Source organism: Globicephala melas, chromosome 15, assembly GCF_963455315.2.
Source record: "Globicephala melas chromosome 15, mGloMel1.2, whole genome shotgun sequence".
NCBI lineage: Eukaryota > Metazoa > Chordata > Mammalia > Artiodactyla > Delphinidae > Globicephala > Globicephala melas.
The window spans coordinates 9148670-9173371 of NC_083328.1; the positions used below are offsets into that span (position 1 = coordinate 9148670).

The 24702-nt window shown below is 36.7% G+C and overlaps 1 protein-coding gene across 2 annotated transcripts in view; it reads right to left on the reverse strand.

The window, feature by feature from the left end:
* The window catches only part of BAZ1B (bromodomain adjacent to zinc finger domain 1B), a 66161-nt gene that overhangs the window by 33206 nt on the left and 8253 nt on the right, over positions 1–24702 (reverse strand). For both annotated transcript variants that reach the window (XM_060284778.1, XM_030872015.3), the window contains exons 2-6: positions 23783–23899; positions 20755–20899; positions 13449–13650; positions 10527–10648; positions 8174–8371 (exon numbers count right to left, since the gene is read on the reverse strand). In XM_060284778.1, the coding sequence (XP_060140761.1) occupies positions 8174–8371; positions 10527–10648; positions 13449–13650; positions 20755–20899; positions 23783–23899 (784 nt within the window). The remainder of the gene's footprint in view (positions 1–8173; positions 8372–10526; positions 10649–13448; positions 13651–20754; positions 20900–23782; positions 23900–24702) is intronic.

Here is a 24702-nt window from a genome sequence, read left to right on the forward strand (position 1 = left end):
TAAAATTTAATAAGTTGTACTACAATGCCAAATAAGCTTTAAACATTAAGGATATAATTATCAGAGAAACAAACTCATAGAACCTAAGCAGCACAAGAGGTAGAAATATGGTCTGCAATGAATGAGTGGCTATACTTAACAAATCCTTCCTCTGGCTAAGTTCTCTAACTTTAAAGGCCAATCTGCCTTTTAAGAACTACAGGCAATTGCAGGTTACTGTTCCTCCAGCTGGCTGTTTTTGTTCCCTGACCAAAACGGGATGTTTTGTTCCTCAATTATCATCCTCAGTATGGGCTGACAAAGAGGTTTCATAGTTTATAGAACATAAACATTATCTGTGACTCAGGGGACACTTTCCCCAGAGGCAAGAATTTCTCAGTTCTAGTTCCCCAGAACTATATTTTAAAATGTTAAAAAGAATAAGCAAAGATATATGTATGATTCCATTCTTCTTGCTGGCAGTAATATTACCAAAACTCCAGAGAGGACAATATTTCAGAGACCACCCTACAAATCACGAATAAGACCCAAAACTACCCTGGCAGGAATTAAGGACAAATACGTGCCTTCCAAAAGTTAATCATCCACTTCAGCTAGCCTTGGAAAATCTTCAGAGTACAAACATAATGGATTGATACTTTTTCTAGCGAGCAGGATAAGAGATTATCTCTAAAGTCATTCTAAAATAAAATTTATCACTAAAAAGGAGTTTAGTGTGAGACTATGTTTCATTTTTACCGTTTTAAATAAATATCTAATAGGGTCTATTATAATTGGGCCACTTCTTAATTTACTGATTACATTTCTTTCTATTTAAAAAGTCACTCAAATTTAGCATAAATTTCTTCTACTTAGAAGCACTCTATTATGCAGAAATAATGCAAGAAAGAGCTGGGATGGCTTAGCCATGAGGTGGTCCAGCAGCCCATTTTTATCTATAAGGTGTGTTTTTTTGCCAAGCCACACCACATTAATTTTTTTTCTTAAAAATGAAAGAAATTAACTCACCCAACCCCCTCCCAAAAGGCCGGCTCCCCGCGTGAGCAGTCCTTCAGTAACTGGATCATCTCAGCATAGGGCATGCTGGGCAGTCACAGCCAATGGGAGCCGGCATGGCTGGACTCAGGGGGAATCTGAAAAAGTATAAAACCACTTATGTGCTAAGGGTCTCCCCTGTCCCCCATTCAGCATAAGTAATCTACCAGAGTAGTGCATAGAGAAGGAGAAAAGAATGGGCATCTGGATTAGCAGTATTATAGTTTTCTGGAAAAGGCCCTTCTTAACTGCTAAACAGGGAAAAATATTTATGTATGTATTAGCAACACGAGAGGCTATAAGAAAAATAGTGTTAAAAAAAAAAAAAAGAAAAATAGTGTATACAGTTCCATATTTGTTCCCTGTCACCTGGAACGAACCACCACCACAAATAAGGAAATCTAATAAGATAAAAATGAAGAAACTTAATATTTATAGCAGCTCATTCAGATGCTAAACTTAACTTACTAGTAAGCAGTCAGAACCCTAAACTAGAAAACTTTGGCAATCTATATTCTGATTCTATTCCACTCTTCTCATTCACCCCAGGAACGATGTTAGGAGTTTTAAGGCAACATTCATATAGTGTGCTTGTCTCAATCTCTAGATGCCTTTATCAGCAAATCTGTGAAATGTGTTACTATACAATATTTTTAAGTGCTTTGAAATTAATGTAATTTATTTTTAAAAGTACTACTGCTCTATGGCACTTCCCTGGTGGTCCAGTGGTAAAGAATCCACCTTACAGTGCAGGAAATGAGAGTTCGATCCCTGATCAGGGAACTAAGATCCCACATGCCATGGGGCAACTAAGCTCGTGTGCCTCAACTACTGAGCTTGCGTGCCTCAAATAGAGCCCACGCACTCTGGAACCCATGCACCACAACTAGAGAAGAGAAAAAACCTGCACGCCACAACTAGAGAGAAGCCCACACACAACGAAGAGCCCGTGCCGCAACAGAAGATCCCGTATGCCTCAACAAAGATGCTGCCACTAAGACCCGACACAGCCAAAATAAATAAATAAATAAATAAATAAATAAATTTTTGGGAAAAAGTACTGTTGCTCTAGTGTCTAATTCATAAACAAACTTCAAGCACCAAAATTTAATCAAAGAAAAATCTTAAGACCATAAACACTTACTTGAAACATCAGTTATTAGGAGAGATAAGAAACATCTTTTAAAATGTATAATAATTAGTATCACTAATAATGAGACAAAATTACACCATGTGCCTTCTGAAATGATTCACTGAGAAGAATACAACATCAGTTCTGTGGTATTACTAAGCATGAGGAAATAAACTTAAATTGAGGAACATTATACTAAATAATTGGTTTGTATTCTTAAAATTATCAAGGTTTTTAAAAGACAAAAGAAAACTGAGGGACTAATCCAGATTAGAGAAGACTACAGAGACATAACAGGTAAATGTAATACATGATACTACCCTGGATCCTATTAGGGCCAAAACAAAATATGTTTGGCTAAAAGGATGTTAATGGGACAATTGGCAAAATTTGACTAAAAACTGTAAATCACTTCTTTCCACACCGACAGTGCTCTCGCATACATGGTAACCACTCCTAAAACCTGCTGGATTTTCTGTAATTAGTGTTGCAAACCTGCCCACAAAGTGATACAGTACAAGAAGCGCAAGGATTCTCTGTATTCTCCAAGGAAAGGAATGTTATGACAGGAAGGAGAGTGGCTATGGTGGACAGACTAAGCTGGTTTTCCAGAAAAAGGCTAAATAAAACCACAAAGAAGATTTTGCTGAGGCTTGAATGCATTGAGCCCAACTGCAGATCTAAGAGAATGCTGGCTATTAAGAGAAGCAAGCATTTTGAGCCGGGAGGACGTAAAAAGAGAAAGAGCCAAGTGATCCAGTTCTAAGCTTCATATTTTGTTTTATTATGAAGATAATAAAATCCTGAGATTACGTTTACTTTAAAAAAAACTACAGATCAGATAACAGTATCGTTTTCATGTTAATTTCTTGATTTTGATCACTGTACTATAGTTATTATAGAAAATATCCTTGTCTTTTAGGAAACACATATTCAAGTATTTTGTAAAAGGGTATCCTGTCTTATAACCTACTGCCATCAGCTCAGAAAAAAATAATGTGTATAAAGAGAAAAAAATAATAGGGACTCCCCTGGTGGTCCAGTGGTTAAGAATCCGCCTTCCAATGCAGGTGACGTGGGATCGATCCCTGGTCGGGGAACTAAGATCCCACATGCCGTGGGGCAACTAAGCCTGTGCCACAATTAGAGAGCCTGTGTGCCACAACTACTGAGCCCACACACCGCAACTAGAGAAACCTGTGCACTGCAACTACTGAGCCCGTGCTCTGGAGCTCACACACCACAACTAGAGAGAAGCCCGCACACCACAACAAAGAGCCCACACACCTCAACGAAAGATCCTGCATGCCGCAACAAAGATCCCCCAACTAAGACCCAATGCAGCCAAATAAATAAATTAATTAATTTAAAAAAAATCATCTGCTCAACTCCTAATCCAGAACTTGGAGGGCAGTAAATAATAAATTGAAATGACCAAAAAGTCAAATCAAAACAAATTTTAAAAAAAACAGAAAAAATAATAAAACAAATGTGGTAAATGTTAAAATTTGAGGAATCTACTTGAAGAGTACAGAGAAATTCTTTACAGTATTTGTCACCTTTTCTATATGAAATTATTTCAAAATAAAACGTTTTTAAAATGTATTCAGAATATTAAATCAATCCAAATTATTTTAGGACTCCAAATGTCTTAAAAAGTGTTATTTTTCTTGTTACGTCTCTAACCAAATGCTTCCTTACTAGGATATACCACTCCAAAATAAGACTTCAAAACATGGACAGGGAATTCCCTAGTGGTCCAGTGGTTAGGACTCCAAAGCTTCCACTGCTGGTGGCACAGGTTCGATCCCTGATTCGGGAACTAAGATCCTGCATGTCACGTGGCACAGCTATTAAAAAAAAAAAGGCAAAACATTATAGACAGACTAACAAAACACTAGAGCTGCCATGTATTAGAATACGGAAATGAGCTAAGATAGCTGATTTCGTGTTAGATGACAGTTATTTTATCATCCAAGTGCCTTGTAAATCATTCCTCCAAGTCATTAGGCCTACAAAATATTCACCCCTAAACTCAACGGTCAGTTGCATTTTTCTCCTCAATGAACAGAATGGAACTTCTTAAAGAAATGAATTCACTAGCCATGTACATATTATACCTATGCTAAACATCACAGGATATAAAATGAGTAAGATAGCTTTTAATCTCAAGTAATTTATATTCTAAGGTTCTACAAGACCACAAGCACACCCCCATCATCACACTAGGCCCTACTCAGATAACACTCCAAAATTCTACATTTCTAAATAATTTTCCTCTTTCCCACCTAAGCTCTCCTAGTTGTTCCTTTCCTAAAACTATTACTCACAACTTGCTTCCTCTCTCCAGACCTCATCTCTCTCTATAGTAGTTGTATTCAGCAGCCTAGCATAACATTAAATTCTACAAAAACCAAAGAAAAAAATTTTAACCTATTGCTTTTGGTTCCCATTTCAATGTACTTGCTGCCAAAGTAAGCTCAAACCCACTGCCTCTGGGACAGGCAGATCACATGTGATCAACTCTGATGTTCGATGCATTATTTTATTTATCTTTTTTAAGATTTTTTTTTTGATGTGGACCAGTTTTAGAGTCTTTATTGAATTTGTCACAATATTGCTTCTGCTATATGTTTTGGTTTTTGGCTCTGAGGCATGTGGGATCTTAGCTCCCTGACTAGGGATTGAACTTGCACCCCCTGCACTGGAAAGCAAAGTCTTAACCAGTGGACTGCCAGGGAAGTCCCCACTGCATTATTTTAAATTTCCTTTAGATCAGGAAAGAATCCAAAGCACTCTTTTATGGTCTACTTATCCATACCTTTACTATATTCTGTCCTGGCTGAGATGCCAAAAGTTCTTTGAGAAAACCAATTTTATAAAAAGGAAAAATAAACATACATAAACTCAAAAGATAAAATCAGTGAAATGTCAAATAGTATTGGGGAATAAGAAATTATTGTTTAAGGTATGCAAAATACATTAAAAGACAAGTGTATGCTCTGAATTTATAGACTGGTATCTTACATGACTCAATTTCTCTAAGTAGAATCACTGCCTTCTTACAGCAGTTTAGTGTAAACAAGCTTGCACTTCTAGTCTCTATCAGAATTACAGCCAAAATTCATTAAGTTAATATTTTAAGTCCTCATTAGAAAATTTCAGAGTAGCCAATTTCTTCAGAAATTGCTTTTCAAGATATAATAAATTCTTAAAACAAAACAAACAAACAAAAAAAGATATAAATTCCTGGAATTCTAAGTCTCTGGCTCCTACAGAAAGTGTGGATCAGCTTTTTTGTTCTAATAAAACCCAAAGACCTTTTTATCCATAAATTATACTCAGTCTTTCTTTCATGTTACTCACATATTTGAATCACTGAACTAAAATACATAAAAGACAACTGTAAAATTTAAAAAGAAGAAAATATTTAGGACTCAAATGATCCAAGAGTCTAAAACCTATTTAGAGATGATCTTATATACAATTTTCATACAGTAAAGACAGTAAGTTCCTGTTATAACCACCGAAAGCTGTATCACAGTTCCAAAACTCTACAGCAATAAAACGAAAACAAATTAAAATTTCCCCTCAGTAAATAAAAAATTTAAGAAAAAGTTTAGGTTTACTAAATAGTTCTATGGAAATTTTAGTCCTGATCTAGAAAAAGTCAACTAATCCCTAAATTTGTCTTTTTACACAAATGATAAAAATTTAAAGAGCCTAATGGAAGATAATGCTGTGACATAAATCACAGCAAGATCTTTTTTGACCCACCTCCTAGAGTAATGAAAATAAAAACAAAAATAAACAAATGGGACCTAATTAAACTTAAAAGCTTTTGCACAGCAAAAGGAAACCATAAACAAGACGAAAAGACAGCCCTCAGAATGGGAGAAAATATTTGCAAACGCAGCAACAGACAAAGGACTAATCTCCAAAATATACAAACAGCTCATGGAGCTCAATATCCAAAAAACAAACAACCCAATTAAACAATGGGTGGAAGACCTAAATAGACATTTCACCAAAGAAGACATACAGATTGCAAAGAGGCACATGAAAAGATGCTCAACATCACTGACTGTTAGAGAAATGCGAATCAAAACTACAATGAGGTATCACCTCACACCAGTCACAATGGCCATCACCAAAAAATCTATAAACAATAAACGCTGGAGAGGGTGTGGAGAAAACGGAACACTTTTTTTTTTTGTGGTACGCGGGCCTCTTACTGTTGTGGCCTCTCCCGTTGCGGAGCACAGGCTCCGGACGCGCAGGCTCAGCAGCCATGGCTCACGGCCCTAGCCGCTCCATGGCATGTGGGATCTTCCCAGACCGGGGCACGAACCCGTGTCCCCTGCATCGGCAGGCGGACTCTCAACCACTGCGCCACCAGGGAAGCCCAAACGGAACACTTCTGCACTGTTGGTGGGAATGTAAATTGATACAGACACTGTGGAAAACAGTATGGAGGTTCCTTAAAAAAACTAAGAACAGAACTACCAAAATGACCCAGCAATCCCACTACTGGGCATATACCCTGAGAAAACCATAATTCAAAAGGACACATGTACCCCAATGTTCATTACAGTACTATTTACGATAGCCAGGACATGGAAACAACCTAAATGTCCAACAACAGATGAATGGATAAAGAAGACGTGAGTACACATATACAATGGAATATTACTCAGCCATAAAAAGGAACGAAATTGGGTCATTTGCAGAGATGTGGATGGACCTAGAGTCTGTCATACAGAGTGAAGTAAGCCAGAAAGAGAAAAACAAATATTGTATATTAATGCATATATGTGGAATCTAGAAAAATTCTAGGTACAGATGAACCTATTTGCAGGGCAGGAAAAGAGATGTGGACGTAGAGAATGGACATGTGGACATGGGGGGAAGGGGAGGGTGGGATGAACTGGGAGATTAGGTTTGACATAAATACACTACCATGTGTAAAACAGCTAGTGGGAACCTGCTGTATAGCACAGGGAGCTCAGCCCGGTACTCTGTGACAACCTAGATGGGTGGGATGGCGGGTGGGAGGTCCAAGAGGGAGGGGATATAGGTATACATATAGCTGATTCACTTCATTGTAGCAGCAGAAACTAACAAAACACTGTAAAGCCAATTATACTCCAATAAAAATAAAAATAATAAAAAAAAGAAAAAGTTTAGGTTTACTAAATAGTGTTCCATGGAAATTTTAGTCCTGATCTAGAAAAAGTCAACTAATCCCTAAATTTTTCTTTTTACACAAATGTTAAAAATTTAAAGAGCATAATGGAAGATAATGCCTGATCGTGCTGGTCTAGAATAAGGAAACATGCTAATGCTAAACTACGGTTGGAGGTCTTTACCAATGTTTGAAGAAATAAAATTATTTCTCAATATACTTTTGTTAACGATATCAACATAAGGTAATTGAAGTAATTTAGTTGTATGACTCAGTTGTAAGATAGCCTTAGTTTTTCATAATTACAAGAAAGAGATGAAAATATATATATACCATACAACTTTATAAGAATATTCTGAAAATCAAATGAAATAATTAAAGGAAAAATAATAGAAGTGCTAGATTTTCTACTAATCTGTCATACAAAGCAATACTTAGTCCTTTTCAAGGCTGAAAGTATATTTGATCTTATCTCACATACAAAATCAGTTTTCATTTTTAGTAATCAATTTGCAAAAATAATTTTTTTTAATACCATACCTCATTCCAAGAAAGATCTGAGACAAAAAGGCACATGCATGTAATTTGTTTCTTTGTTTTAATTATGCAACCATAGTAAAATAAGTCAAATTAGAAGAGGAGATACTCAGTGTGGCCTCTTCCCTACCAACCCCATAATCACAACCTATAAGAAATAGATATACGTGAAAACTTTGAATTCATTATCTGAAGTTAGAGTTCAAAATCTACTGTAACCATCAGAGGAAATAAATTCATTCAATAGTGTCCCATCCTGCTGTCCAAAACTTAAGTGACCTTACCTTGTATGGATCAAGCAGAAAGTCACTGAACTTGCTAGGCAAGGAATATTTCTTCACTAATTCATCTTCTACCACCCAAGGTGCATTTTCACCAGTACCAGCCCGTAATGCATTATGCCGTATAAAGTATCGAAGTATCTCCTTATTTGGCGGGCGTTCTGTACGAATCAAGCTGTCTGCTGGCACATTACTGATGATCTAGGTTAACAAATAGAAATAGTTAACTCACTACTGGGGTAAAAAGCAATTAACCAATGAGAACAAAGATTTATATTCTCTCTGGAAAACTCATCATTACACCTATAAAATAGGTTATATACTAGATAGAAGAAGAATAATTTTCAGAGACAGAATGTTAAAGATATCTGTAGGCAATGTGTCAATATGTATCAAAGTCCTAAAAATGGGTATATCTGTTAAACCAACAGTTCCTCTTGTTAAGAATTTAGAAGTAAATGGAGGGACTTCCCTAGTGGTCTAGCAGTTAAGACTCCATGCTGCCAATGCAGGGGGCTCAGGTTCAATCCTTGGTCAGGGAACTAGATCCCGCCTGCTGTAACAAAGAGCCTGCATGCCACAGCTAAATATCCCACACGAGGCAACGAAGATCGTGCATGCTGCAACTAAGACCCGGTGCAGCTAAATAAATAAATTAATAAATAAATTTTTTTGAAAAAGAAGTAAATGGAAAGTCATCATCAATCGCTTATAAAAGGAAGGGGGAAAAGGAAGGGAATACTACATAAAGGTACATCAATAAGGGATTCATTTTTCTTTTATTTATTTATTTGTTGTTTATTTATTTTTGGCTGCACTGGGTCTTCGCTGCTGTGCACGGGCTTTCTCTAGTTGCGGCGAGCGGGGTCTACTCTTCATTGCAGTGCACGGGCTTCTCATTGCAGTGGCTTCTCTTGCGGAGTACAGGCTCTAGGCGCGGAGGCTTCAGTAGTTGTGGCTTGCGGGCTCTAGAGTGCAGGCTCAGCAGTTGTGGCGCACGGGCTTAGTTGCTCTGTGGCATGTGGGATCTTCCCAGACCAGGGCTCGAACCCGTGTCCCCTGCCATTGGCAGGTGGATTCCTAACTGCTGCGCCACCAGGGAGGTCCCAGCAATGATGTTTTAACTAGCCACCTTGCTGAACGGGAGCTAAGAAACTTAGTGAAAAATTGTATTTAACACACAATTTTCAAATATAAAGAAATCCTAACAATCCAGTAATGTCTTCAGGTCACTAACTATAAAACAAATGAGTCAAAATGAAATAAGACTTGTCAGCATTCTGACGTGGGAAAAAACCAACACTCTAAAGAGGCAAGAGATCCAGGTTATAATCCTTCCTAATCTCATTTATTAAATTAGGAACTTTGATAGAATTATTTAATTTCTCAGGCCATAGCTGTTTCTTCTATATAACAGTTAGACATGAAGACAAATGTGCAACTGCCTTCCACACCTAGCCGCTCTCCTGCTTCTTTCTAATGATGAGATCTTAGACATATAGGAATAAAAGTACCCAAAAGCAACATGGCATATTTCATGAAATCTAGAATGCTATTAATGAAAGACACATTATGTACCACAAAGAAAAGAATTCTTGCCAATTGATATTGAGATATATCCTGATTCCAGCAGATACAAACTACTATATATAAAATAGATAAATAACAAGGTCCTACTGTAGAGCAAAGGGAATTATATTCAATATCTTGTAATAAACTATAATGGAAATGAATATGAAAAAGAATATACATATATATATGTATAACTGAATCACTCTGCTGTACACCAGAAACTAACACAATATTGTAAATCAACTATACTTCAATTTAAAAAAAAACAGATACATATCCTTATTCTGGAAATATAAAAATATGAAAGTTGAACATCTCAGAATCAATAAAACATAGTACTAAGTTATTTAAAGGGTATTCACCATTTTAGATTATTAGCTTCAGATGCCTTGAAAAAGCACTGGTTAGAGTTAACTCACTTTCTGAGTTTAATTATATTACAAATTGCTCTGCTTTTAACTGGGAAGAGCTATTTCCTCAGGAAGCCCATAACCACTGGAAACAGAGTCTTATTTTTTCAAATAACTAAGTTTGAAGCTCAAATGTAAACTACTCTCACACCCTAATAATTCCTATTAAAAAGGAAAAAGCATGCTATCTCCTAGGAAAGACAATACAGTTTAAAGTCATAATTACAAAGACCAGAAAACCACTCAGAATTTGTTGTAGAAACATTTATTTACATTTTTCTTTAGCACATTTTCTACGAGAAAACGAGGCCTTTGATATTTTCTTAAACAACATCTACTACATGTAAGAGGTTTAATATAAAGTGCCAACTAACCTTATCTTCATTTTGTAGTTTCACATCATATTTGTGAGGCAGAAATTTTGGAGGTGCCCATTTCCTCTCTCCTTTCTTTAATGAAGTAGGAAGTTTTCGTGGAGATCTACGTGCTCTGTCATCTAATCAAATCAATAGAAAATTAGTGAAAAAAATAATTCTTTTAATTCTATCCACTCAGTAATCTTCCTGAACAGCTACTCTGCAACCAAGCACTGAGTGATGGGGCCCTAAGGTAAATCATAAGGTCCTTACTTCAAGTAGCTAAAGTCTATGGGAGGAGTCAACAATAATTACAATACAATGGGTAAATACTATAATAGAGATTGGTATAGAAAAATACTAGATTAGAGAGAAAAATTCTCAAAAAGAGAGAAGCAATGTCTAATTTAGTCTGGAAGATAGGCAGGGAAGACTCAGAAAGAATATGACTTGTTCAGAGACTGCAAATAATGAGATACAGGTGAATATGATCTACAGTACAATTAAAAAAAATCAGACTACAGAGGTAAGTAGGGGCTTATAAATTATAACGAACCTTGTATACCATTCATATAGGCTGGAATTTGTCTTACGGACACTAGGGAAACAAAGGATTTTTGATCTAACTAACTAGATGTACATTTTGGAAAGAGCACTAGTGTGAAAAAATGAAGAAAAAGAAAAAGCACTTTCAGCAGTTAGAAAATGAATAAAATGGGAAGGTGAGACTGAAGAAAGGGAATCATAAGATATAATCTTAAACATCTGGATTAATGTATCAGAATGGTGAAGGAAAGAGTCAAGAAGACAGACTTGGTAACCAACTAGATGTGGGAATGTTAAAGGTTTCTAAGTTTTCTGCCTTAGAAATCAAGTAGATGATGATGTAGTGAAAAATAAAAAGGCAAAAAAAAAAAATAAATAAAAATAAAAAGGCAGAACAAAAACCATATGAAAAAAATCTAAGGAATGGCAGTGGGGAAAAAGAAAATAAAAAAAGAAAAGTAGTTAGAGAAATAGGAGACTGTGCTATCAAATAAACTAAAAGATTTGAGAGTGACCAACAGTGTTAAATGTAAAAGAAAAGTAAAATGGACTAAGAAGAAATCAGTGGATTTGGCAATTAGGGGTCACCCATAACCTTATTAGGAACAGTTTTAGGACTAAAGAGGCAGAAGTTAGACTATAATAGCATAAGGAATAAACTGATGGTCAGAAAGTGGAGACAACATTCTCAAGAACTTTGGCTTGAATGAGTAAGACAGAAATAGAACAACAGGATCAAGGGAGGGTATGTTTTTGTTTTTAGAAAATGGAACTTCATTTATAAGTTGAGAAGAACCATTAGAGAGAGAGTTAAAAACACTGTAGAGCAGAATAGTAAGAGTTAACCCAATCCTTGAGAAAGCAGGAAGGAATGGAATTCAAAGCACAAGTATCTTGACCAAGAGGAAGGACAGACAGATCCCTTCTGAGATGAAGGAAGAACACAGACATTCGTAACAGTGAGGTTAAAAACACAAAACTGAAAAGTTCCTGCCTAATACATTTTTCCCCCCATAAAGTAGAAGGAAGGTTACCTTGTGAGAAAACATTTCGTATACTGGAATTTGTCTCTCATATTTCTATGTAAATTCTAATCAGTTTTCCCCCTGAAAACATTCAGAGTACATCATAACATTCTTTAGCCTGCCTACCATTCTTTCCACATACTAGCAATAACATTATATCCCAAAATTAAAACCTAAACTAAGGCATATAACACCCTAAAAAAGAAGCCAAAGCCTAAAACTAGGGGTTCCTAGTACACGTTTAAGGCATAAAACTAACAACTGTAACACATCATTGGTATTCCAATGATCTGGTTCTAGAAGAAGTGTTAGAAGACATATCATCAGTCAACACCTAACCAACACACTTATCAACCTCAAGTCTTGGGAATTATAAGTAATATACATGTTAGAAAACTTCAGTATCAAAAAGAAGGAAAAGAGAAACTGAAAAACATAGACGTTAGCATTCAAAATGCAGAGTGGAAAACAAAACTGAAGCATCAACAACTGGGGCAGACGAGTCTCAGAAGTTTCCTCGGGACTAGATAAGAACATTCCTTTAAAACCATCTGCACATATCCAAAACATCTGGAGAGACAAAGAATAGAATGGAAGACATACAGCATAACATTCTAATGAAATGTTCTAATTCAAACTTTGTAATAGTTAAATAATGAGGTAAAATTTGATCCTCTAACAATCATGGGGAAGGGGATCAATATACATGACTACTTGAGTACTCATATTTGTGGAGACAGAAGACACCTATCCCAGTCAAATTCCTTACTGACACAGATTTAAAAAAAAAAAAGACGACCTCAGAGGACGATTTATTTTTCCAATGGGCAATGTCTCAGTTCTTCAACTTTCAAAACATTACATTATGTCTCCAAGTCCCTAAAAATTACTTTCAGATATCATAGTGTTTCAGAATTCTGGCAGCTCCCATCTGAGACAAATTTGAGTTACAAAATACAGATAAAAGGAAGTATCTCAAAACTGTCACACTGGCTTGCAACGTGAAGAGAAACAGAGATTAGAATTTATCCCTCATACTCTGATCACACCCCTTCCACACATATACATAATTCCAACTTAAAGAGAAAAGGCAGGCAAACTTACTTTCCCATCTTGGGTAGCTAGGTATGTGCACATAGATTTCCAAGCAACTAGAGGAAATGACTTCCCAATTGTCTTAATTGTGTAGGGAGATTTAAATCTTGATTCACTTTGTAGGTATTTTAGTTGTTTTCCGAATCATAAACAGACAAAATCATGTCTATATAGCAACAAACCCAATTACAAATTTAATTGCTAGAGAACTCAAAAAGATTTGCGCATAATATGAGTTGCATAACTCATTAAGGAAAGCTACTATCATACGTACTAATACTCTCTCTCCTTCCTTCATCCTCTTTCACAATTGCCTCCTTCTTCTGATGGTCCTGAGCGATTTGGCTAGAATTCTCTTTGTCACTTGAGGGAGAATCACAGGCACCATCAGATTTCTTCTCAGTGGCCTCTTCATCCACTTTCTCCAAAGGATGAATCTTCACAATCCTCACCTTTAGCATTTTTTCCTTCCCAACCTATAAGGGAGATAGGAGAAAGAATCAAAGATAATAATTAAGGGGACTTGCCTGGTGATCCAGTGGCTAAGACTCCACGCTCCCAATGCAGGGGGCCTAGGTTCAACCCCTGGTCAGGGAACTAGATCCCACATGCTGCACCTGCATGCCGTAACTAAGACCCAGTTCAGCCAAATAAATAAATAAATATTAAGAAAAAAAGATATTAAGAACTAGAAACCTAAAGGTAACATTTAGAATATATTATCCAATACACATTCCACCTCACCTGACAAAAGTCACTGAAACTCTAAAGTAGTCAAGCACAGTGATTTTTTTCAACTTTATTTCTCAGATCTCCAGGTTGAAATATAACATCTTAAAAAATAAAATGATCACAATCTAGTTCATAATTCACGTACCAATATACTAATGCCAAAGGGCAACTACTGCACAAACCTGAGAAATGTGTAAATAAAGTTCAAGAATTTCCATTTTCTAAAAAAAAATATATATGGATATTCAATTCTCCAGAACATCTGTTGAAAAGACTATCTTTTCTTCACTTAATTACCTTTCACCTCTATCAAAAATCAGCACGGGGGGGGGGGGGGGAGAGAGGGGGGGGAGGGAGAGGGAGAGAGGGAGAGTGTGTGTGTGTGTGTGCGCGCGTGCTCACACCTATTTCCGGATGCTACTCTGTTCCACTGATCTACTGGTCTATCTTTATACCAATTTCACACGGTCTTAATACTTTACAATAAGGCTCAAAATCAGACAGCATTAGGACTCTAACTTTGCTGTTCTTTTTCAAAGTTGTTCTGGCTAGGTTTTTTGCATTACAATCAGCTTGGCAATCTCTACAAACAAGCTGCTGGGATTTTACTATTAATTGTGTTGAATCTATACGTCTATTTGGGAAGAACTGACATCTTAACAATATTTAGTTTTCTGACCAATGAACAAAGTCTACCTCTCCATCATTTAAGGCCTTCTTTAATTTCCCTAAGCAATGTTTTATAGTTTTGTGTATAGGTCTTACACATCTTTTGTCAGATTTACTCCCAGAGTATTCCAGATTTTTTGATGTTACTATAAATGGTATTGAATTTTTAAATTTCTATTTCCAACTGTTTGCTGCTAACACATAGAGATACAAATTGGTTTTTTGTATAGTGGGCCCTTCATTTCCACGGGTTCCATATCTGTGGATTCAACCAACCACATATCGAAAATATTAAAAAAAAAAAAAAGAAAGAAAAAGAAATTCCAAAAAGCGAAATATGAATTTGCTTCACACTGGCAACTATTTACACAGCATTTACATGTGTATTAGGTATTATAAGTAATCTACAGGTAATTTAACATATACTGCAGGATGTGCATAGGTTAAATGCAAACACTACACCATTTTATATAAGGGGCTTGAGCATCTGCAGATTTTGGTATCCACAGGGTCCTGGAACCAATCCTCCACGGATACCAAGGGATGACTGTATTTATCTTGTATCCTGCTACCTTGCTAAACTCACTTATTAGTTCTAGTACCTTATGTGGTAGATTCCATGAGATTTTCTACATAGACAATCGTGCTGTCTGCAATTTTACTTCTTCCTTTCCAATTTGGATGCCTTTTACTTCTTTTTCTGACTAGAACCCCCAGTACAATATTAAGTAGAGTAGGAAAGCAGACATTCAGTCTTTTATCATTAGGTATGATGTTAGCTGTAGATTGTTATTCTGTAAATACTATTTATCAGGTTGAAGAAGTTTCTATTTGCAGTTATCTGGGAGTTTTTATTAGGAATTTGGGTTTTGTCGAATGTATTTTGTGTGTAAATTGAGATGATCGTATGGTTTATCAGTAAGGAGAATTAGAAATTTAAAACCTTGCATTCTTAGGCTAAACCCCACTTAGTCATGATGTATTATCCTTTTAACATAATGTTGGATTTCACTTGCTAAAATTTTTATTAGAACTTTTATATCTAGGTTCACAAGAGAGCTTTGTGAACATACTTTTTGTCTTAGTCTGTGGCTTTTTCTTGTGCTTATACGGTTTCCGTATCAGGGTAATGCTGACCTCATAAAATGATTTGTTAAGAATTCCCTCCTCTTCTATTTTCTGAAATAACATATAGAATTGGTATTATTTCTTCCTTAAATGTTTGGTAGAATTCACCAGTGACAACATCTGGGCCTGAAGTTTTCTTTGTGGGATGATTTTCATTACAAATTCAATTTATTTAATAGATAAAGGGCCATTAAAGGTTTCTATTTCTTCTTCAGTCAGTTTTGGTAGTTTGTGTCTTTCAAGGAATGTTTTCATTTAAATTGTCAGATTTATTGGCTTAAAGGTGTTAATAATATTCCCTTATTATTCTGTCAATATCTGTAGGCTCTGTTGGGATATCACCTAATTCTTCATATTGGTTAATTCGTGTCTTCTTTTTTTTTAAACCTGAGTTTGCCTACAGGTTTATTAATTTTATTGATCTTCTCAAATTACCAGCTTTTGGTTTCACTGATTTCCTCTATGGTTTTCCTGTTTTCTATTTTATGGATTTTGCTCTGATTTTTACTAATTCCTTTCTTCTTCTGTTTCCTTTGGGTTCTTTTTCTTATTTCTCAAGGTAAAAGCCAAGGTCAATGATTTGAGACCTTTCTTTTTTTCTCAGAGATGTTTAGTATTATACATTTCTCCTAAACACTACTGTAAGCAGTATCTCACAAATTCTAATATACTGTATTTTCATTCAGTTCAAAATATTATCTAATTTCCCTTTTGATTTCTTCTTTAATCTATGAGTAAGTTAAAGTTGTGTTATTTAGTTTCCAATTATTTGCAGAGTTTCCAGATATCTGTTATTGATTTAATTCCATTCTGGTCAGAGTATATACTTTGTATGATTTGAACCCTTGTAAGTTTACTGACTTTTTTTATGGCCCAGACTATGGTCTACCATCATAAACTATGCACTTGAAAGGAATGTGTATTCTGCAGTTATTAGGTGGAATGTTTTATAAATGACAATTAGGTCAAGTTGGTTGATAATGTTATTCAGGTTTTCTATATTCTGGCTGACTTTTTGTCTACTCTTTCTACCAGTTATTGAGAAAAGGGGAGGGGGCTGAAATCTCCATCTATAATTTTGACTTGTCTATTTCTTTTGGTAGTTCTATTTTTGCTTCATGTACTCTGAAGCTCTCATTAGTAAATACATAAACATTAAGGACTGCTATGCCCTCTTAATAAACTGATCCCTTTGTCATTATGAAATGCTTCTTTATTCATGGTAATATTCTCTGTCCTGAAACCTACTTTGTCTGACACTTATATAGCCATACCAGATTTCTTTTGACTAATGTTAGGATGGTATCTTTTTTCCACCCTTTTCATATTATTCTATTTGTATCTTTCTTATAGGCAGCAGATAGTCGCGTGTTGCTTTCTTATCCAATCTGACAATCTCTACCTTTTAAGTGAAGTTTTTAGAACGTTTATATTACACATAATTACAGATATGGTTAGGTACTTTCTTTCCATTTGGCTTATCAAAACTAAAAACTTGGGCTTCCCTGGTGGCGCAGTGGTTGAGAGTCCGCCTGCCGATGCAGGGGACACGGGTTCGTGCCCGGGTCCGGGAAGATCCCACGTGCCGTGGAGCCGCTGGGCCCGTAAGCCATGGCCGCTGAGCCTGCGTGTCCGGAGCCTGTGCTCCGCAACGGAAGAGGCCACAGCAGTGAGAGGCCCGTGTACCGCAAAAAAAAAAAAAAAACTAAAAATTTGTGCTCTTCAAAAAACACTGTTAAGAGAGTAAAAACACAAGCCCTAGATTGGGAGAAAAAGCAAAAACACATATCTAATAAAGGATATGTATGCAGAATATATAAATAAGTCTCACAACTTAAAAACAAGAAAATAAACAATTTAAATTTAAACTAAATTTTTTTTTTTTTTTTTTTTTTTTGCGGTACGCAGGCCTCGCACTGTCGTGGCCTCTCCCATTGCAGAGCACAGGCTCCGGACGCGCAGGCTCAGCGGCCATGGCTCACGGGCCCAGCCGCTCCGCGGCATGTGGGATCTTCCCGGACCGGGGCACGAACCGTGTCCCCAGCATCGGCAGGCAGACTCTCAACCACTGCGCCACCACGGAAGCCCTAAACTAAATTTTTAAATGGACAAAGATCTGAACAGACACTTCACCAAAGAAAATACAAATAGAAGGATAGCAACAAGCACATAAGGTGCTCAACATTATTAGTTATCAAAAGAGTAAATACTCAAGAATAAAAACCCTAGTCAAAGTCCACTGTATTCAATAATGCCAAAGCATTTACCAAAATAGTTAGCAGTGAATGAGCAGCTCCAGATTCTTGTCAAAATTTGGCATTATTTTGACTTTTTCTTATTTACTAATCTGATGAGTATAAAATGATCTCACTACGGTTTCAGTTTGATTTCCTAGATTACTAATGAATGTAAACATCTTTTCATATGTTTATGGACACGCCTATCTCCCTAATCTCTCTCCCCCCCTTCCTGGAACTCTTCCTCTTCCACCTTGCAGATGTGTGCAGAGTATCTTCCTTTTGCCACTCCATATCTGTCTCCAGTCTTCTCTGCCTTGCTCTGTGCTTAAACAGGCTGATCTTTATGAACTACATCAAAGGGCTCCCTTGCCCTCTAGATTTTGGTGAGTTCCACCCATGGGAAGCATAAGCAGAAAATCATATGGTATATTCATTCCCCTGTCTCCCTAGCAGGTTGGTTACTTCTCACTACCAAAGTACTTTTCTACAATTACATTACTCTCTCCTAGTTCCTGTATCCACTCCCTCCCCTCATTTACTTGGGGTTTAGAAGTAGTAAAGCCTCTTCACTATTGACAGCCATGAGGTACTTTAACCTTGTTAGTTTTCCTTGACCTAGATCAGACTGCTGTCTGCTGTCTGTAGTTCCTTTATTAAACTCAATTTGATTACACTATATGAATATGCCATCTGTTTCCTGCCAGGACACTGAATGATACAGTGTGTGATTAAAACCCAATGATGATTCCACAGACAATTACAAAATTTTAAAAAAGTAGCTAGGAGATACAAGGAGTCAAAGTAAATTAAAGAAAGAACAAGGACTTTGGAGCCAGATAGACACAGACTTACTGGCTATTGTTGGGCTACCTAGGCCATTCCCCTCCTCCTCTTCTCTTGCCAGCCTGTCTCTTTTGAGGCTTTATAAAAAAGGTAGTATTCACTTTCTCAGCCCCCCTGCAGCTGATGGATTATGTAAGCCATGGTCTAGGCAATAACATGTAAAGATAAAAGGGGACAGGAGGGGGACTTCCCTGGTGGTCCAGTGGGTAAGACTCTGCACTCCCAATGCAGGAGGCCCGGGTTCGATCCCTGGTCGGGGAACTAGATCCCACATGCATGCTGCCAACTAAGAGTTCGCATGCCGCAACTAAGAAGCCCGCATGCCACAACAAAGGTCCTGCGTGCCGCAAATAAGACCCAGCGCAGCCAAAATAAATAAATATTTTTTTAAAAAAAGGGGGGGGACAGGAGGAATATGCTTCTGGTAAAGATTTTCTTACTGTGCTTAGATATTTGATCACTCTGAATTGCGAGTGAGCAAACAATTGTGCTCACAGTCACAATTTCACAACCAAGAGGCAACAAAGCTAAGGACAAAACCAAACACACTGAGAAAAGCGGAGCAGAAAGGCAGAGAGACGGAGTTTAAGTCCTTGACAATATTATTCAGCCTCTATACCAAACTTGGAATTGCCTGCCTCTAAGACTTATTATGCGAGATAATCAAATGTCTTCATTGGTTAAGCCGATGCTACTCAAAATGTTGTCCCCAGAGGGTTCGTATCATCACATCCTGGAGCTTGTTAGAACTGCAAACTTTCAGGCCCTACCCTAGACCTTTTGAATCAAGCTCTCAGGGGATGGGGCCCAAGAATGTACATTCAGTAATCCTCTAAGTGATTTTATTTAGGCTAAAGTTTGAGAAGTCCAGGCCACTGTCAGTCAGCCATTTCATTACATACAGATGAAATCACTAGTACTAACTAGTACGTTATATAAACCTGAACAAGCTACTTAAACATCTGCGCCTGTTTACCACCTCACTTTTCTGTGCAGATTCTGTAAGACATTATGTAAAGCAACTAGCCCAGTATCCAGTACATACAGAAATTCAACAAATGTTAGCTCCCTTCCGCCCTGAATCTTACTTAAGTTTTCAAAGGATTATATAGGGATTGCTTTAGTGTTATGTAAACAGTTTACCTAACTACTTTAGTAAATCCTTTAGTAATAGTAATAGCTATCTTACCTATTTACTTCAGTAATAGTTATCCTTTAGTAATGGGCTGGAAAATTTAAAAATTTAAATAGAAAAACAAAACAGTCAACTCAATCACTGTTGCAGGGAAATGAAATCTTTTGCCTATAGATTCCATAGATTTGGACTAAAAATATCTAAAGGTCTTTTAAACAAAGTATGAAAAAAATGACAAAACAAACAAGGCCAATACAGCATCAAGTTATCAAAAAGGGACAAAACAGGGAAAACAACGTTGCAATGATACAGTCTAACAATTATTGTAATAGTCAACATTCCCAATAACAAACGTGGTTCTAAAATTTGGTGATTAGGGACTTCCTTGGTGGCGCAGTGGTTGGGAATCCACCTGTCAACACAGAGGACATGGGTTCGAGCCCTGGTCTGGGAGGATCCCACACACCGCGGAGCAGCTGAGCCTGTGCGCCACAACTACTGAGCCTGTGCTCTAGAGCCCACGAGCTACAACTATTGAAGCCCGTGCTCCACAGCAAGAGAAGCCACCGCAATGAGAAGCCCTCGCACCACAACGAAGAGTAGCCCCCGCTCGCCGCAGCTAGAGAAAGCCCGCCTGCAGCAACGAAAACCCAACACATTAAAAAAAAAAAAAAAAAATTGGCGATTAAAATATTTGATATTAAGTGGACTTCAAATGTAATGTATATTTTTACTCACAAAGAAATATATTCTATAATCTATGTTGGAAGCTCCAATCCTGACATTTGGTGAGTCAAATCACATTAAAAAAATAAATAAAAATAGGCACTCACCTCAAAATCACACTCTTCTCCCACAGCATATTTGGTCATGATCTCCAACCAAGCAGTATCTACTAACTTTTCTAAGGAGGCTGTGTTATGGTGAACCATTTCCAGAACAAGTTTCTCATACCAGGCAGGGAACTCCTCCTTCAAACTAAACAAACATGTCATCAGTTATCAAGAAAATGCAGGAGGGTCTATCCGGAGTTACTCAGATCAATGCAAAAAGCTCTTTAGCAAATATATGCAAGGCACTGGAGAATACAAAGATTAAAACCTATGTGGTATACAGAATAAAGAAAGAACTTTTAAATAGCTTTGTCTAACTGACCTGTCCATGTTAATTTTCTCATCTATAAAATGAAAATAATAAGCACATCATTAGTAAGGTTGAACATTTTCCCATTCGTTTTTGCAGTTGACTTCCCTTTTCAGGTATGAATTCTTTATACACATCCTTTGCGCAATTTTTGGTTGGGAGACCATAACTTAATTATTATGTCTCAATCAATAAAAATGCATTCCTTCATTTAGTTCTCACAATACCTTGTGAGGGGTCTAGAATTTTCATTTTACAGATAAGAAAAATAAATCATGAATGGTTAATATGTTGGAACCATGATTTGAACTCCTTGCAAAGTGAAACAATGATGTACCACTTTTCATTTATTAAACTAGCAAAAAAGAACTTTAATTATCACACCCTGATAGGAGCAAGTGAATGGTGCAAAATAGCACACATACTCTGCCAAAAGCCCACGTTTCACCTCTTTTGGAAAGCAGTTTGACAACAGTTAGGAGAACTGTCATAGGTACACAAAGATATTCACTGCTGGATTCTTGATGACAGCAGAAAATGTGAAGCAACCTAAATTGAGAGTTGTTAGATATCCAATTCTGACCAGATAGTTTAACATATGTGTTACAGGGCAAAAGGAAGGATCAAGCATGAGAATATTCATTCAGATGCAAGTAGCAGGTTTATTATCATACTACAATATTCTCAATCACTCTCTGTGCTGTTCATAACAAATGTTCCTCCAACTGCGGCTTAAAAGCTCTTATCATACTCCGTTCACAATTAACCTACCAAGTTATCTGCTATTCCCCTCATGATCAATAACCTTCAAGTCTCCCTGCCTTTGTTAAGACTGTTACCTCTGTCCTCTCCCCACTGTCTTCCCTCCCAGCTTAATCACCCTTCCAACATGTCCTCAGACTTCCTTAATTCCACGAGGCCTTTCCTGGCCCCTATAAATTCACTGTCTCTTTCCATTAAGCCTCCCAGTCACTCAGGCTTAAAGCTTCATTGTCTGTGGTTATTTCTGGGGAGTGAAGTTGGACAATGATGTTCAGACTCTTTTACTAACTCTGTATTGTTTACATTCTTATAACAAGTATGCATTTCTTTTATAATCAGAAAAAAGTATTTCTACTTTGAATAAAAATTATAAAACCTCACTGTCTTTTTCAACAATTTCTCCCATTACTCCTTATATTCTATTAGCTATCAAATCACATAAAACATTCCCTACTTGTGTTCTTCAGAACTTCCCTCTGTTGTAATGGGATCTAAGGTCGAATAAGTTTAAAACCCATAAGACTAAACCAAGCTAGAGTTTCTTTACTACAGTCTTCTGAAAATCTTTAATGTGTATTATGACTTCTCAAGAACAAAGTTTGTAGTGGTTTTCCAAAATTATGACCAAACCCCCCTTTTCAGAATGTAAATCCATCTCATTCTTTCTATTCCCAATAATGCCATGATTCCCGACCCGAATACTCCTAGCTAGATTACACAGACTTCCCACCTGCCTCTTCCCTCTCTAACTCATCTTGCACACCGCTTCCAGATTAATCTTCTCAAAGCACAACCCCAATCATCAAAACTGTCATATGTGCCTCTGCTGTTCAAAAAGCATTGCTGTCCTCACACTGGTCACTGAAGTAAATACATGAATAGCTGAGACAGAGACCACATGGCCCACAAACCCTAAAATATTTACTAACTGGCACTTTACAGTAAAGGTAGGCCAACCCTGAGTCTAGTATACTAAATGGGGCATATACATAAATAACAATAATCCAAAACAGAACTATGTCAGTGACCCAAGCAAAGAAGAAACAGGCACCAGGTTAACAGACTTCACTAATTATTAATCAGTGATGGAACCATTACTAGACCCCAGGTCTCAACTGAAGGTTGTGTTCTGTTACACAGGCAAAAGAGCAGAATGGTATTAATTACTAAACTGTATGCTCTCTGCTTATATACTATCAAGAGAAGTCAATGAGAAGTCCACAGAAAAAGTTTCTACTCCGAATTTCTAAAAGAGTACTGTTTTTTTATAGTAGCTAGAAATGGAGTATAACCTTTAAAATTTGTGAATCACTATAATGTACTCCTGTAACATATAATACTGTATATCAAATATACTTAAATTAAAAAAAACCACTAAAAAAAAAGAGTACTGTTTTATCATCCTTAGTTTCTACTTACCTTCTGCATGCTTCTACTGCCTAAATTCTGAGTGTTTTTTTTTGAGACTACCCAGACAAATAGGCCCTTTGAAAACAGACAGAATTTTTAAGACACCTCATTCAACCACCCCACTCAGATAAACTGTCTTCAAACTGTGTACTTATTTTTGATAGCTGCTTTAAATACTATCTTAAATTTCAAATGACCACAAAATAAAGAAAACTTTCTGCTAATTTGCTGCCTCCATATTACTTCTAGATTATACCAGCTTCCTTTGCTTAGAACCACATTTCCAGAGTATTTACAAGGTAAAAGTATACAGCAAGAACACTCAAAAGCCTAGTAAATATCTAAATAAGTGTACACACAACTATATATTCCACATACTGTTACTTGCAAAATGACAACAGGCAAGACACCAGTACATTATACTAACGTAATGTATTCCAATTTATGCCCCATAAATTTAAATACAAATATTGTTTTATGGTTAATATTCCCTCTTTCCTAATAACATGAAGATAGCGCTAGAAGGGCAGTGCTTCTACTACTTACAGTTCAGCAACTTCCTGTTCCTCCTCCCAGGCCTCTTTGTGTGTTAGCTGACTGCTTCCAGTACTCTTACACGTCCAAATGCGCTCACTGTATCTTTCCAAGCGGGCTTCATACTCTCTGTTAGCAGTGGCTCAGGAACACAATATTCAAGCAACAGAGACAACTAATCCACAAAATACTTACCATATATGGGAAAAAAACTACAGTATACTTTCTATAATATACAGCTAAAGATAAAACTGAAGATAAAACTGAAATCAGAATTTTCAATTGGCAAATCCAAACAAGATGATTAACACTAAAGTATGGTTAGGACCGTCTACAACTGTGCTTTCTTCAATTCACCCAAGTTTCATTTCACAAGACTCACACAGTACTAAAGATTAGTAAGAAAAAATAAAGGCAAAATAAAATACAAGACACAAGGAATAAGAATTTAAGGTATGTGAAACTGTTACACAACTCAGATGGTCAGCAAGTTTAAGAATCAGTTCCACAGTAAGATGAGATGGCTCCAGCAGTCTCACAGGCAGTTTGGAATAACCCCGTGCATATGCTAATGATCCATTTACTAACAGCCTTCCAGTCTACCTTGGAAACACTTGTTGATTCTCTAAGGTTTAAAAAATAAGTTCCATAAAGTAGTAAAAATAATTCTGATATAGTAATATTTATCCAGAGTTTATGTTATCTCCAATAATACCACGTCCACAAGTTGTTTACCAGTCATTATTCCGTCTTTGTGAGGGAGATGGAGGAAGACATCCTATAACTAGTGCATGTATATGGTAACTTTCCATACCATCCCAATTGTAATTCATTATCACCCAGCCATATTCAAATTCAAATGACAAGTAACTAATTTACTTTTATGCACAGCAAAAGATGTTATGCAGGAAAATAAACTTACACCACAACTA